The sequence below is a fragment of the Rattus norvegicus genome, chromosome 3 (assembly GCF_021556685.1).
Source record: "Rattus norvegicus strain SHRSP/BbbUtx chromosome 3, alternate assembly SHRSP_T2T, whole genome shotgun sequence".
Lineage (NCBI taxonomy): Eukaryota > Metazoa > Chordata > Mammalia > Rodentia > Muridae > Rattus > Rattus norvegicus.
The window spans coordinates 74,814,791-74,828,337 of NC_141536.1; the positions used below are offsets into that span (position 1 = coordinate 74,814,791).

Consider the following 13,547-nt stretch of genomic DNA (forward strand, 5'->3'; position numbering starts at 1 on the left):
TTAAAAGAACTTATTGCCTATTTGTAGCTTGCAATTAGTATGTGTTCTGTGAGGGAACACTCTTAATCTTTCCATAGTTAATCTTTCACACCAAAGTTTTTTCATACAGATTTTCATCTCCGCATTTCTCAGAGTGTATATTAAAGGATTCAACATGGGAGTGATAACTGTATAAACTACAGTTAGGGATTTATCAATAGGAAAGTTGGAGACAGGTCTAACATACATGAAGATACAGGGAACAAAAAATAAGACCACCACTGTGATATGAGAGCTGCAGGTGGACAGGGCTCTGCGTCTCCCCTCCTCACTGTGAGTCTTAAGAGAGTTTAGAATTATTCCATAGGAAAGGAGGAGAAGGATAAAGACTGTCATGCAAATTGCTCCTCCATTGGCAACCACAGTGAACCCGATTAAGTATGTGTCAATACATGCTAAACCCAGTAATGGGTACATGTCACAGATAAAGTGATCAATGATATTTGGGCCACAAAAAGGGAGGTTGTAGACAACAATAACTTGAACCAAAGAGTGGCCAAAACCTCCAGCACAGGCTGCCACCAATAGGAGAATGCAAACCTGACGATTCATGATGGTCATATAATGCAGGGGTTTACAGATAGCCACATAGCGGTCGTAGGCCATGAATACCAGAAGGAAGACCTCAGCACCACCAAATAAGTGCTCTACAAAGAGCTGGCCAATGCAAGCTGAAACAGAAATTGTTTTTCTGTTACAGATTAAGTCCATAATCAACTTGGGTGAGAAGGCAGTGGAATAAACAGCATCCATGAGTGACAGAGAGGCAAGGAAGAAGTACATTGGGGAGCCCAAGGAGGGGCTGGCAATAACTGTCTCCACAATGAGTAGGTTGCCCACCATGGTCACAATATAGATGAATAAAAACATGACGAACAGTGCTTTTCTCCCAGCAGGATCCTGAGTGAGACCCAGCAGGATAAACTCTGTCACGTTGTTGCTCTTTCCCATTTAATCTGTTCCAAATCATCAGGAGTGGATTTGGAGATAAGAACTCAGGATAATACCTGCCATGAAATTGTAAACATCACCAAGAATCATTTTATCATGGACAACATCTTCATTTACATTTCTAGATGTGAATACCAAGTAATTTTTAATAAACATTTAACAAATCCCTCTTTCATGTTATACCATTGGTTTTTCATAACAATATTTCCCATAAGTTCATTTTGTTGAGCCCACAGCTAATAGGTTTGTTGTCAAGACCTAAGTGAATGTTTGTACCTAAGAGCAAACAAGAGTTTAAGTCATTAATATCCTTAGACTTCTTATTTAAAACATTATTTTTTCGCAGGTCTTAGAAATGACAAAAGAAGTTATTAATTTAAGAAATCCACCACACACTTAGTTGAAAATAAATTTGCGTGAATCAACTAAAATAATCTGTTCTTTGAGTTGGGTGTTGTTTTCTCAGACCTATCTTTGTAATATTGTCTTCTGCTCTAGGAACATCCATCTCAAAGCTATTGTACGTTTTGTCCAAACAATTGTCATTTACATTGGACAATTACATAGGAGAGCTAAAGATTTCAAGTGACTTAGTTCTTTTTATGTTTCACATTAAGGTGCTTGACTTAAATACATCAAGAAGCTATGCTAGAGTACTTAACTTGGAAGGATATCATTTAAGGGTTTGATTGCTATAAAAGCTATGTTACTATATTTTTTACTTAATATTAAAGGATTAACATTCTTCTAGAAAACTTATTTAATAAATAATGCAATGTAGTTATTAAAAGATAATTGTAATTTAAAACAGTAATTTTATGAATATTGCTTATTGGGTATAATGACTGTCTATATATGTCAAAAAAACTTTCCTTGGGTCATTTTAGTTTCATAAATAAAAGTACATACCAAGTTTCCCAACACAGTTTACATTTATTTCCCTACATTCTAGCTCATTCTATAATAAAAATACATTAACTAATATACCCAAGATAACTTATTTTTCTTGTTATAATCATATAAAATACAATAACCATAAATAAGGTGATAAATGACAATGACCATAAATGAGAGGATAAATGATATTTCCTGTTATACATATAATAGCATATATTACTTATTATTTGACATTGTGAAAATTAAACAATAATTATATTGTAATGAATACAATGTAAGATGCACATGCCAGTTAATCTTTTGTAATACCTTAAGACTTTTCTTTTAAATTCAGTAATTGCCAATGAGACTTGTAAGCCACCTAGTTCTGTTCATTAACATTATAAGAATAGTTTATTATCCCCAGACTTTTGTTTCAATATTTGATATCCTGAGTTTGACTTTGATCCAGAAATTATTCTTATCTATAGAAAGGATGAATTGGTTATACATACCTATAAAAAACATTAATTGACAAATATAAAAACCCTTCCTTAACTTCTACTCCAATAGTTACTTTATAAAGTAACTGAATATTCCTACCCTCTCTGACAATATTCTCATAAAGAACAATGATGTAATGTTAGCAAAAGTCTGTAAAAATTGACCTAATTAAACAATTAATTTATAAGCCTGTATTGAGTGGACTATATAATAATTAAATTACACAGTAAACACTACATTTAGGAAGGTGAATTTTCTACTTTCATTCCATCATGAGAACCTTGCTATAAGGGTTGACAGTAACATCAATGAACTTTAGCTATTGATGGTTTACCCTAACAAAAGAAAATCTGAAAATAACCTCTTTCAAAACTGACAAGATTTTAATCAATATGTTCAGATCTCTTCAGTCATTTTCTCGTTCCAAAGTCCCAAAAAAGCCTTTTCTAGTTAAGACCATGACTCCTTTTCTCCATTCTCTCATCTCAACAAGTCAAGACATTCCAAAACATCTCTAAGCAGTGATAGATGCGCAAAACAATTGACATTTCAAAGGCTAAATTTGAACTGAGACATTTTGGCATAACTGAGTTTTCAGAATCTCTTGAGATATTCTAACAGGAAAAAAATAGTTCATTTAACTTATTAGGTGGCTACAGACTATCTCTTTGCTAATGGAAGGGAAGGATAGGTCTCCACAGGTTAGCAGTTAGAACACTTGAAGCAAATTCAAATTAAGAAATCAAACACTCCTCAACCTGCTCTCTTCCCTTGGAAAATCCCTAGAGAAAAAGTGACCTGGATATAGGTAGGAGAGAATAGAGACAATAGCTAACTGTTCCACAGGATATAGAAATTATGTTGTAAACACACAAAAACCTGATATATACATACATATACACACACAAACACACAATGTTTGCAAATCAATGAGCTACACATTATGAAATACATGAATATAGGAACATTTAAATCAGCTCAAAGAAGGAAGAACTCACGATTATTGACCCACCAAAATCCCATCAAAATCCACTCTTAACCAGATACTCACTCTTCAACAATTTCTAAGGCACAGAGGCTGAGAGCTTGCAATTTCAGTATGATTTAGTCTATGCTCTAATTCTTGGAACACTGTTGAGATAGTTCTAAACTTTAGTAGTATTGGTGCCTCAGAGTAAAGGATGAAGCTACAAGATTAGTAGCTGCCATGAGATTGCTTTGTTGTTGTCATTTCTTTTAAGAATATGTTTGCAGTAACTATAACCAGCTCCTATGGTTAGCCACATACCCAAGAGTATATAGGCAGTTTTAATTGCACTCGATGGATATGAAAATAAATGAGTGAGGACACACTGTTGTATGGATATGGAATGAGGGTGGAACTGGGAGAGAAATAAGAGAAGAAGGTAAATATGACGAAAATACTATGAACAAAAATTCTCAAAAAATATTTTAACTGAAAATTGCATTAAAATATTAACATACATGATGTTGAAAGAAAATCTCCACATATCTAGAATAAAATAGTACATTTTCCTTGGAGTCATACATAATTTATCTGTTACTAACTTTCTAACCCTCTTCCATATAGCTCTCTTAACACTGAGGGGAAGGTTTTCAAGAAGACACCACATATCAACTGAGTGTTGCAAAGTCTCAGTCTCACATCAATGTCTGAATTAGTTTTCATCTAATGCAAAGGAAGCTTCTTGATGATGCTGAGAGGTACTCATCTATGAGAATAGCAGAATATCATTAGGAATCATCTTTCTTGCTATGGTCCTTTAATAGAACAATAGTGTTTGTATTTTTCCAGACACAGATTGATACACATATGACTGTAGCACCATACACATGGCCTGCAATGCTCAAGCCAAATGAGGTCCATGTCCTGAGAGGAAGATCTAGACATAAACTTTCATTTCTTTAATCAAGAAGTTATCTGCAGCTTACACTATTTATGAAGGAAAACATATTTTTCCCCAATGGGGTCTCACTGTGTATATTAACCATGCTTTAAGGTAGGTCCCTTGCCCATATATAGGCAGAAAACATGAAAAGATCTCTATGGTTGTTTTGGAGACTTTTGTCTGGTATGGCATTTTTGTTGTAGGTCTGCTCTTCCTTTCTCTGTTTTATGGTCTCTCTTTGTGTCTTCTCTCTCTCTCTCTCTCTCTCTCTCTCTCTCTCTCTCTCTCTCTCTCTCTCTGTGTGTGTGTGTGTGTGTGTGTGTGTGTGTGGGTGTATTTCTTGTAATTGTTTTTGTTTTCTCTGTTGTCATGTTCTATACACCTTGTTTCTTTGTTTGCCTTATAAAGGAGAAAGAAAAAGAAAGAGAGTAAAAAGAAAGAGAAAGAAAGAGAGAGAAGAAGAGAGGGGAGCGAGGGAGGGAGAAAAGGAAGGAAGAAAAAGAAAAAGGAAAGAAAGGAAGGAAGGAAGGAAGGATATACATGGGTAGAGAGGTTGAAGTAACTCGGAAAAGTTTCAGAAGTTGAATCAGTGATCAGAATACATTATATAAAAAATTTTAAATAAAAAAGGAAGACAATAAAAAGAAACAGTGCAGTTCAAAGAGGAAGAGAGAAAATATAACAAAATTGAAATGAAAATTATGTTGAAATTACAGTGCTGAAAACAAATGTGTAATAGCCAACAACATCTCCTCATATATTTGAAACTATGAATATTAAAGAATTCATGGAGTAAATGTAATTTTAAGAAATTATATCTCAGGCTGCCCACTCTCTCACTACTTATTCAATATATTACTCAAAGTCCTAACCAGAGCAATCAGACAGCAAAAGGAGGTCAAAGGGATACAATTTGGAAAGGAAGAAGTCAAACTGTCGCTATTTGTAGATGATATGATAGTATACTTATGTGACCCCAAAAGTTCCACCAGAGAACTACTAAGACTGATAAACAACTTTACCAAAGTGGCTAAATATAAAATTAACTCAAAGAACTCAGTAGCCTTCCTCTACCCAAATGATAAACAGGCTGAGAAAGAAATCATGGAAATTACATCCTGCACAATAGTCACAAATAACATAAAATACTTCAGTGTGACTCTAACCAAGCAAGCAAAAGATCTGTATAAAAAGAAATTCAAGTCTCTGAAGAAAGAAATTGAAGAACTCCTGTTTCTTTCTGCAGGCACTCAGCGCTATGAGTTTTCCTCTTAGCACAGCTTTCATTGTGTCCCATCAGTTTGGGTATGTTGTACCTTCATTTTCATTAAATTCTAAAAAGTTTTTAATTTCTTTCTTTATTTCTTCCTTGACCAGGTTATCATTGAGTAGAGCATTGTTCAATTTCCACGTATATGTGGGCATTCTTCCCTTATTGTTATTGAAGACCAGTTTTAGGCCGTGGTGGTCTGAGTACGTATGGGATTATTTCTATCTTTCTGTACCTGTTGAGGACCGTTTTTTGACCAATTATATGGTCAATTTTGGAGAAAGTACCATGAGGAGCTGAGAAGAAGGTGTATCTTTTGCTTTAGGATAGAATGTTCTATAAATATCTGTTAAGACCATTTGGCTCATGACTTCTCTTAGTCTGTCTACATCTCTGTTTAATTTCTGTTTCCATGATCTGTCCATTGATGAGAGTGTGGTGTTGAAATCTCCTACTATTATTGTGTGAGGTGCAATGTGTGTTTTGAGCTTTAGTAAGGTTTCTTTTACGTATGTAGGTGCCCTTGTATTTGGGGCATAGATATTTAGGATTGAGAGTTCATCTTGGTGGATTTTTCCTTTGATGAATATGAAGTGTCCTTCCTTATCTTTTTTGATGACTTTTAGTTGAAAATTGATTTTATTTGATATTAGAATGGCTACTCCAGCTTGCTTCTTCTGACCATTTGCTTGGAAAGATGTTTCCAGCCTTTCACTCTGAGGTAGTGTCTGTCTTTGTCTCTGAGGTGTGTTTCCTGTAGGCAGCAGAATGCAGGGTCCTCGTTGCATATCCAGTTTGTTAATCTATGTCTTTTTATTGGGGAGTTGAGGCCACTGATGTTGAGAGATATTAAGAAATAGTGATTATTGCTTCCTGTTATATTCATATTTGGATGTGAGGTTATGTTTGTGTGCTTTTCTTCTCTTTGTTTTGTTGCCAAGACGATTAGTTTCTTGCTTCTTCTAGGGTATAGCTTGCCTCCTTATGTTGGGCTTTACCATTTATTATCCTTTGTACTGCTGGATTTGTAGAAAGATATTGTGTAAATTTGGTTTTGTCATGGAATGTCTTGGTTTCTCCATCTATTGTAATTGAGAGTTTTGCAGGATACAGTAACCTGGGCTGGCATTTGTGTTCTCTTAGGGTCTGTATGACATCAGTCCAGGATCTTCTGGCCTTCATAGTTTCTGGCGAAAAGTCTGGTGTGATCTGATAGGGCTGCCTTTATATGTTACTTGACCTTTTTCCCTTACTGCTCTTAATATTCTGTCTTTATTTTGTGCGTTTGGTGTTTTGACTATTATGTGACGGGAGGTGTTTCTTTTCTGGTCCAATCTTTTTGGAGTTCTGTAGGCTTCTTGTATGCCTATGGGTATCTCTTTTTTTAGGTTAGGGAAGTTTTCTTCTATGATTTCGTTGAAAATATTTACTGGTCCTTTGAGCTGGGAGTCTTCACTCTCTTCTATACCTATTATCCTTAAGTTTGATCTTCTCATTGAGTCCTGGATTTCCTGTATGTTTTGGACCAGTAGCTTTTTCTGCTTTACATTATCTTCGACAGTTGAGTCAATGATTTCTATGGAATCTTCTGCTCCCGAGATTCTCTCTTCCATCTCTTGTATTCTGTTGGTGAAGCTTGTATCTACAGCTCCTTGTCTCTTCTTTTGGTTTTCTATATCCAGGGTTATTTCCATGTGTTCTTTCTTGATTGCTTCTATTTCCATTTTTAATTCCTTCAACTGTTTGATTGTGTTTTCCTGGAATTCTTTCAGGGATTTTTGCGATTCCTCTCTGTATGCTTCTACTTGTTTATTAATGTTTTCCTGTGTTTCTCTAAGGGAGTTCTTCACATCTTCCTTGAAGTCATCCAGCATCATGAGCATAGGCCAGCAGTTTCACAGCACACCTAAAAGCTCTAGAACAAAAAGAAGCAAATACATCCAGGAGGAGTAAAAGGCAGGAAATAATCAAACTCAGAGCTGATATCAACCAAGTAGAAACAAAAAAGACCATAGAAAGAATCAACAGATCCAAAAGTTGGTTCTTTGAGAAAATCAACAAGATAGATAAACCCTTAGCCAGACTAACGAGAAGACACAGAGAGTGTTTCCAAATTAACACAATCAGAAATGAAAAGGGAGACATAACTACAGATTCAGAGGAAATCCAAAAAATCATCAGGTCTTACTATAAAAGCCTATATTCAACAAAACTTGAAAATCTACATAAATAGACAATTTCCTAGAAAGATACCAGGTACCGAAGTTAAGTCAGGAACAGATAAACCAGTTAAACAATCCCATAACTCCTAAGGAAATAGAAGCAGTCATTAAAGGTCTCCCAACCAAAAAGAGCCCAGGTCCAGAGCCTGTCTATCAAACCTTCATAGAAGAACTCATACCAATATTATCCAAACTATTCCACAAAATTGAAACAGAAGGATCACTCCCGAATTCCTTCTATGAAGCCACAATTATTCTTATACCTAAACCACACAAAGACCCAACAAAGAAAGAGAACTTCAGACCAATTTCCCTTATGAATATCGACGCAAAAATACTCAATAAAATTCTGGCAAACTGAATCCAAGAGCACATCAAAACAATCATCCACCATGATCAAGTAGGCTTCATCCCAGGCATGCAGGGATGGTTTAATATATGGAAAACCATCAACGTGATCCATTATATAAACAAACTGAAAGAACAAAACCACATGATCATTTCATTAGACGCTGAGAAAGCATTTGAAAAATTCAACACCCCTTCATGATAAAAGTCCTGGAAAGAATAGGAATTCAAGGCCCATACCTAAACATAGTAAAAGCCATATACAGCAAACCAGTTGCTAACATTAAACTAAATGGAGAGAAACTTGAAGCAATCCCACTAAAATCAGGGACTAGACAAGGCTGCCCACTCTCTCCCTACTTATTCAATATAGTTCTTGAAGTTCTAGCCAGAGCAATCAGACAACAAAAGGAGGTCAAGGGGATACAGATCGGAAAAGAAGAAGTCAAAATATCACTATTTGCAGATGATATGATAGTATATTTACGTGATCCCAAAAATTCCACCAGAGAACTACTAAAGCTGATAAACAACTTCAGCAAAGTGGCTGGGTATAAAATTAACTCAAATAAATCAGTAGCCTTCCTCTACACAAAAGAGAAACAAGCCGAGAAAGAAATTAGGGAAACGACACCCTTCATAATAGACCCAAATAATATAAAGTACCTCGGTGTGACTTTAACCAAGCAAGTAAATGATCTGTACAATAAGAACTTCAAGACACTGAAGAAAGAAATTGAAGAAGACCTCAGAAGATGGAAAGATCTCCAATGCTCATGGATTGGCAGGATTAATATAGTAAAAATGGCCATTTTACCAAAAGCGATCTACAGATTCAATGCAATCCCCATCAAAATACTAATCCAATTCTTCAAAGAGTTAGACAGAACAATTTTCAAATTCATCTGGAATAACAAAAAACCCAGGATAGCGAAAACTATCCTCAACAATAAAAGGACTTCAGGGGGAATCACTATCCCTGAACTCAAGCAGTATTACAGAGCAATAGTGATAAAAAACTGCATGGTATTGGTACAGAGACAGACAGATAGACCAATGGAATAGAATTGAAGACCCAGAAATGAACCCACACACCTATGGTCACTTGATTTTTGACAAAAAGCCAAAACCATCCAATGGAAAAAATATAGCATTTTCAGCATATGGTGCTGGTTCAACTGGAGGTCAACATGTAGAAGAATGCAGATCGATCCATGCTTATCACCCTGTACAAAGCTTAAGTCCAAGTGGATCAAGGACCTCCACATCAAACCAGATACACTCAAACTAATAGAAGAAAAACTAGGGAAGCATCTGGAACACATGGGCACTGGAAAAAATTTCCTGAACAAAACACCAATGGCTTATGCTCTAAGATCAAGAATCAACAAATGGGATCTCATAAAACTGCAAAGCTTCTGTAAGGCAAAGGACACTGTGGTTAGGACAAAACGGCAACCACCAGGTTGGGAAAAAATCTTTACCAATCCTACAACAGATAGAGGCCTTATATCCAAAATATACAAAGAACTCAAGAAGTTAGACTGCAGGGAGACAAATAACCCTATTAAAAAATGGGGTTCAGAGCTAAACAAAGAATTCACAGCTGAGGAATGCCAAATGGCTGAGAAACACCTAAAGAAATGTTCAACATGTTTAGCCATAAGGGAAATGAAAATCAAAACAACCCTGAGATTTCACCTCCCACCAGTGAGAATGGCTAAGATCAAAAACTCAGGTGACAGCAGATGCTGGCGAGGATGCGGAACACTCCTCCATTGTTGGTGGGATTGCAGACTGGTACAACCATTCTGGAAATCAGTCTGGAGGTTCCTCAGAAAATTGGACATTGAACTGCCTGAGGATCCAGCTATACCTCTCTTGGGCATATTCCCACAAGTTGCCCCAACATATAAAAAGGACACGTGCTCCACTATGTTCATCGCAGCCTTATTTATAATACCCAGAAGCTGGAAAGAACCCAGATGCCCTTCAACAGAGGAATGGATACAGAAAATGTGGTACATCTACACAATGGAATATTACTCAGCTATCAAAAACAACGACTTTATGAAATTCGTAGGCAAATCGTTGGAACTGGAAAATATCATCCTGAGTGAGTTAACCCAATCACAGAAAGACATACATGGTATGCACTCATTGATAAGTGGCTATTAGCCCAAATGCTGGAATTACCCTAGATGCCTAGAACAAATGAAACTCAAGACAGATGATCAAAATGTGAATGCTTCACTCCTTCTTTAAAAGGGGGACAAGAATACCCATGGCAGGGAAGAGAGAGGCAAAGATTAAAACAGAGACTGAAGGAACACCCATTCAGAGCCTGCCCCACATGTGGCCCATACATATACAGCCACCCAATTAGACAAGATGGATGAAGCAAAGAAGGGCAGACCGACAGGAGCCGGATGTAGATCGCTCCTGAAAGACACAGCCAGAATACAGCAAATACAGAGGCGAATGCCAGCAGCAAACCACTGAACTGAGAATAGGACCCCCGTTGAAGGAATCAGAGGAAGAACTGGAAGAGCTTGAAGGGGCTCGAGACCCCATATGTACCACAATGCCAAGCAACCAGAGCTTCCAGGGACTAAGCCAATACCTAAAGACTATACATGGACTGACCCTGGACTCTGACCTCATAGATAGCAATTAATATCAAAAAAAGAAAAAGAAATTGAAGATCTCAGAAGATGGAAAGACCTCCCATGCTCATGAACGGCAGGATTAAATAGTAAAAATGGCCATTTTTGACCAAGAAAATCTACAGAGTCAGTGCAATCTTAATCAAAACTTGAATTCAATTCCTCATAGAGTTAAAAAGAGCAATTTGCAAATTCATTTGTAATAACAAAAACCCCAGGATAGTGAAAACTATCCTCAACAATAAAAGAACTTTAGGAGAATTTCCTCCCTGACCTCAAGCTATATTATAGAGCAATAGTGATAAAAACTGCATGGTGTTGGTACAGAGACAGGCAAGTAGATCAATAGAATAGAATTGAAGACCGAGAAATGAACCCACACACCTATAGCCACTTGATCTTTGAAAAAGAGCCAAAACCATCCTGTGGAAAAAAAACAGCATTTTCATTAAATGGTGTTGTTTCATCTGGAAGTCAGAATGTAGAAGAATGCATATCAATCCATTCTTATCATCCTGTAAAAAGCTCAAGTCCAAGTGGATCAAGGACCTTTACATAAAACCAGATTTACTCAAACTAATAAAAGAAAGAGTTGAGAAGAGCCTCAAACACATGGGGAAAATTTCCTGAAGAGACCATCAATGGCTTATGCTGTAAGATCAAGAATTGACAAATAGGACCTCATAAAATTGTAAAGGTTCTCTAAGGCAAAGGACACTGTCATTATGATAAAACGCAACCAACAGATTCGCAACAGATCTATACCAATTCTTCATCTGATAGAGGGCCAATATTCAATACATACAAAGAACACAAGAAATTAGACTCCAGAGAATCAAATAACCTTATTTAAAAAATGAGGTACAGAGCTAAACATGGAACTCTCAGCTGAGGAATACCGAATGTCTGAAAAGTACCTAAAGAAATATTAACATGCTTAGTCATCAGGGAAATGCAAATCAAAACAACCCTGAGGTTCTACCTCACACCAATCAGAATGGCTAAGATCAAAAACTCTGGTGACAACAGATGCTGTTAGGATGTAGAGAAAGAGGAATACTCCTACTTTGTTGGTGGAATTGCAAGCTGGTACAACCACTCTTGAAATAAGTGTAGAGGTTCCTCAGAAAATGGGACACAGTACTACCTGAGGAACCAGCTATATCACTCCTAGGCATATACCCTAATGATGGTCCAACATATAACAAGAACACATGCTCCACTATGTTAATAGCAGCCTTATTTAGAATAGCCAGAAGCTGGAAAGAATGCAGATGTCCTTCAACAGAGGAATGAATACAGACATTTTTGGTAAATCTATACAATTTAATCTACAGCTATTAAAAACAGTGACTTCATAAAATTCATAGGCTAATAGATAGAACCAGAAAATATCATCCTGAGTGAAGTAATAAGTCAGAGAAAACCACCCATGGTAAGTCCTCACTGATAAGTAGATATTAGCCCAAAAGCTCAAACTACCCAAGATACAATACACAGACCACATGAAGCTCAAGAAGATGGATGACCAAAGTTCAGATTCGTCAATCCTTCTTAGAAACTGGAACAAAAACATTCATAGAAGGAAATATGGAGACAGAGTTTGGAGCAGAGACTGAAGGAAAGGCCATTCAGGCACTGCCCAACCTGGGGATTGAGCCCATATAGGTATAGCCACCAATCCCAGACAGTATTGCTGATATCAAGAAGTGCATGCTGATAGTAGCCTGATATAGCTGTCTCCTGAGAGGCTTTGCCAGAGCATTACAAAAACAGAGGCGAATGCTAACAGTCAACCATTGAACTGAGAATGGGTCCCCATTTGAGTAGTTAGACAAAGGATTAAAGGAACTGAATGTGCTTGCAACCCCATAAAAACAATACCAACCAGTCAGAGCTCCCTGGGACTAAACCCCCACCCAAAGAGGCCTCATGGACAGACCCATGGCTCTAGTTACATATGTATCAGAGGATGGCCTTGTTGGACACCAATGGAAGGAGAAGCCCTTGGTCCTGCCAAGGCTGGACACCCCAGTGTAGGAGAATGCCAGGGCAGAGAGGAGAAAAGGGGTGTGTTTTAGATGGAGGAACACCCTCATAGATGAAGGAAGAGGGTGGATGTGGTAGAGGAGTTATGGACAAGAAACCAGGAAAGGGGATAACATTTTAAATATATATAAAAATTTCCAATAAAAAAGAAATTGTATCTCTGCCTGATACTATCATAGTGTACATCATTTCAAATGTCAAAACATTCTATCAAGAATGTTATGGTCACACCGTAATCCCAACCCTCTGAAATCATAGACAGGAAGATCTTTTATTTCATGGCAAGTTACAGGAAAGCCAGAATTACTACACAGAGAAACCCTGTCTTGAGAGAGAGTGAGAAAAAAAGGAAGAGAGAGAGAGAGAGAGAGTGAGAGAGAGAGAGAGAGACAGAGACAGAGACAGAGACAGAGACAGAGACAGAGACACAGAGAGACAGAGACAGAGACAGAAAGACAGACAGAGACAGAGAGACAGAGACAGAGAGACAGAGAGAAACAGAGAAACAGAGAAATAGAGAGCGAGAGTCAGAGAGACAGAGAGAAACAGAGAAACAGAGAAATAGAGAGCGAGAGTCAGAGAGAGAGAAGACACAGAGAGAGAGAGAGAGACAGAGAGAGAGACAGAGAGACAGAGAGAAACAGAGAAACAGAGAAATAGAGAGCGAGAGTCAGAGAGAGAGAAGACACACAGAGAGAGAGAGAGAGAGACA

At 37.2% G+C, this 13,547-nt stretch overlaps 1 protein-coding gene across 1 annotated transcript; it reads right to left on the reverse strand.

Annotated features, from left to right (window-relative positions):
• On the reverse strand, window positions 1-990 carry Or4a68 (olfactory receptor family 4 subfamily A member 68). The gene has a single exon (XM_087655045.1). It carries the CDS (start codon window positions 988-990, stop codon window positions 1-3), a length of 990 nt encoding a protein of 329 aa, XP_087511171.1.
• Between the last annotated feature and the right edge of the window lie 12,557 nt (window positions 991-13,547).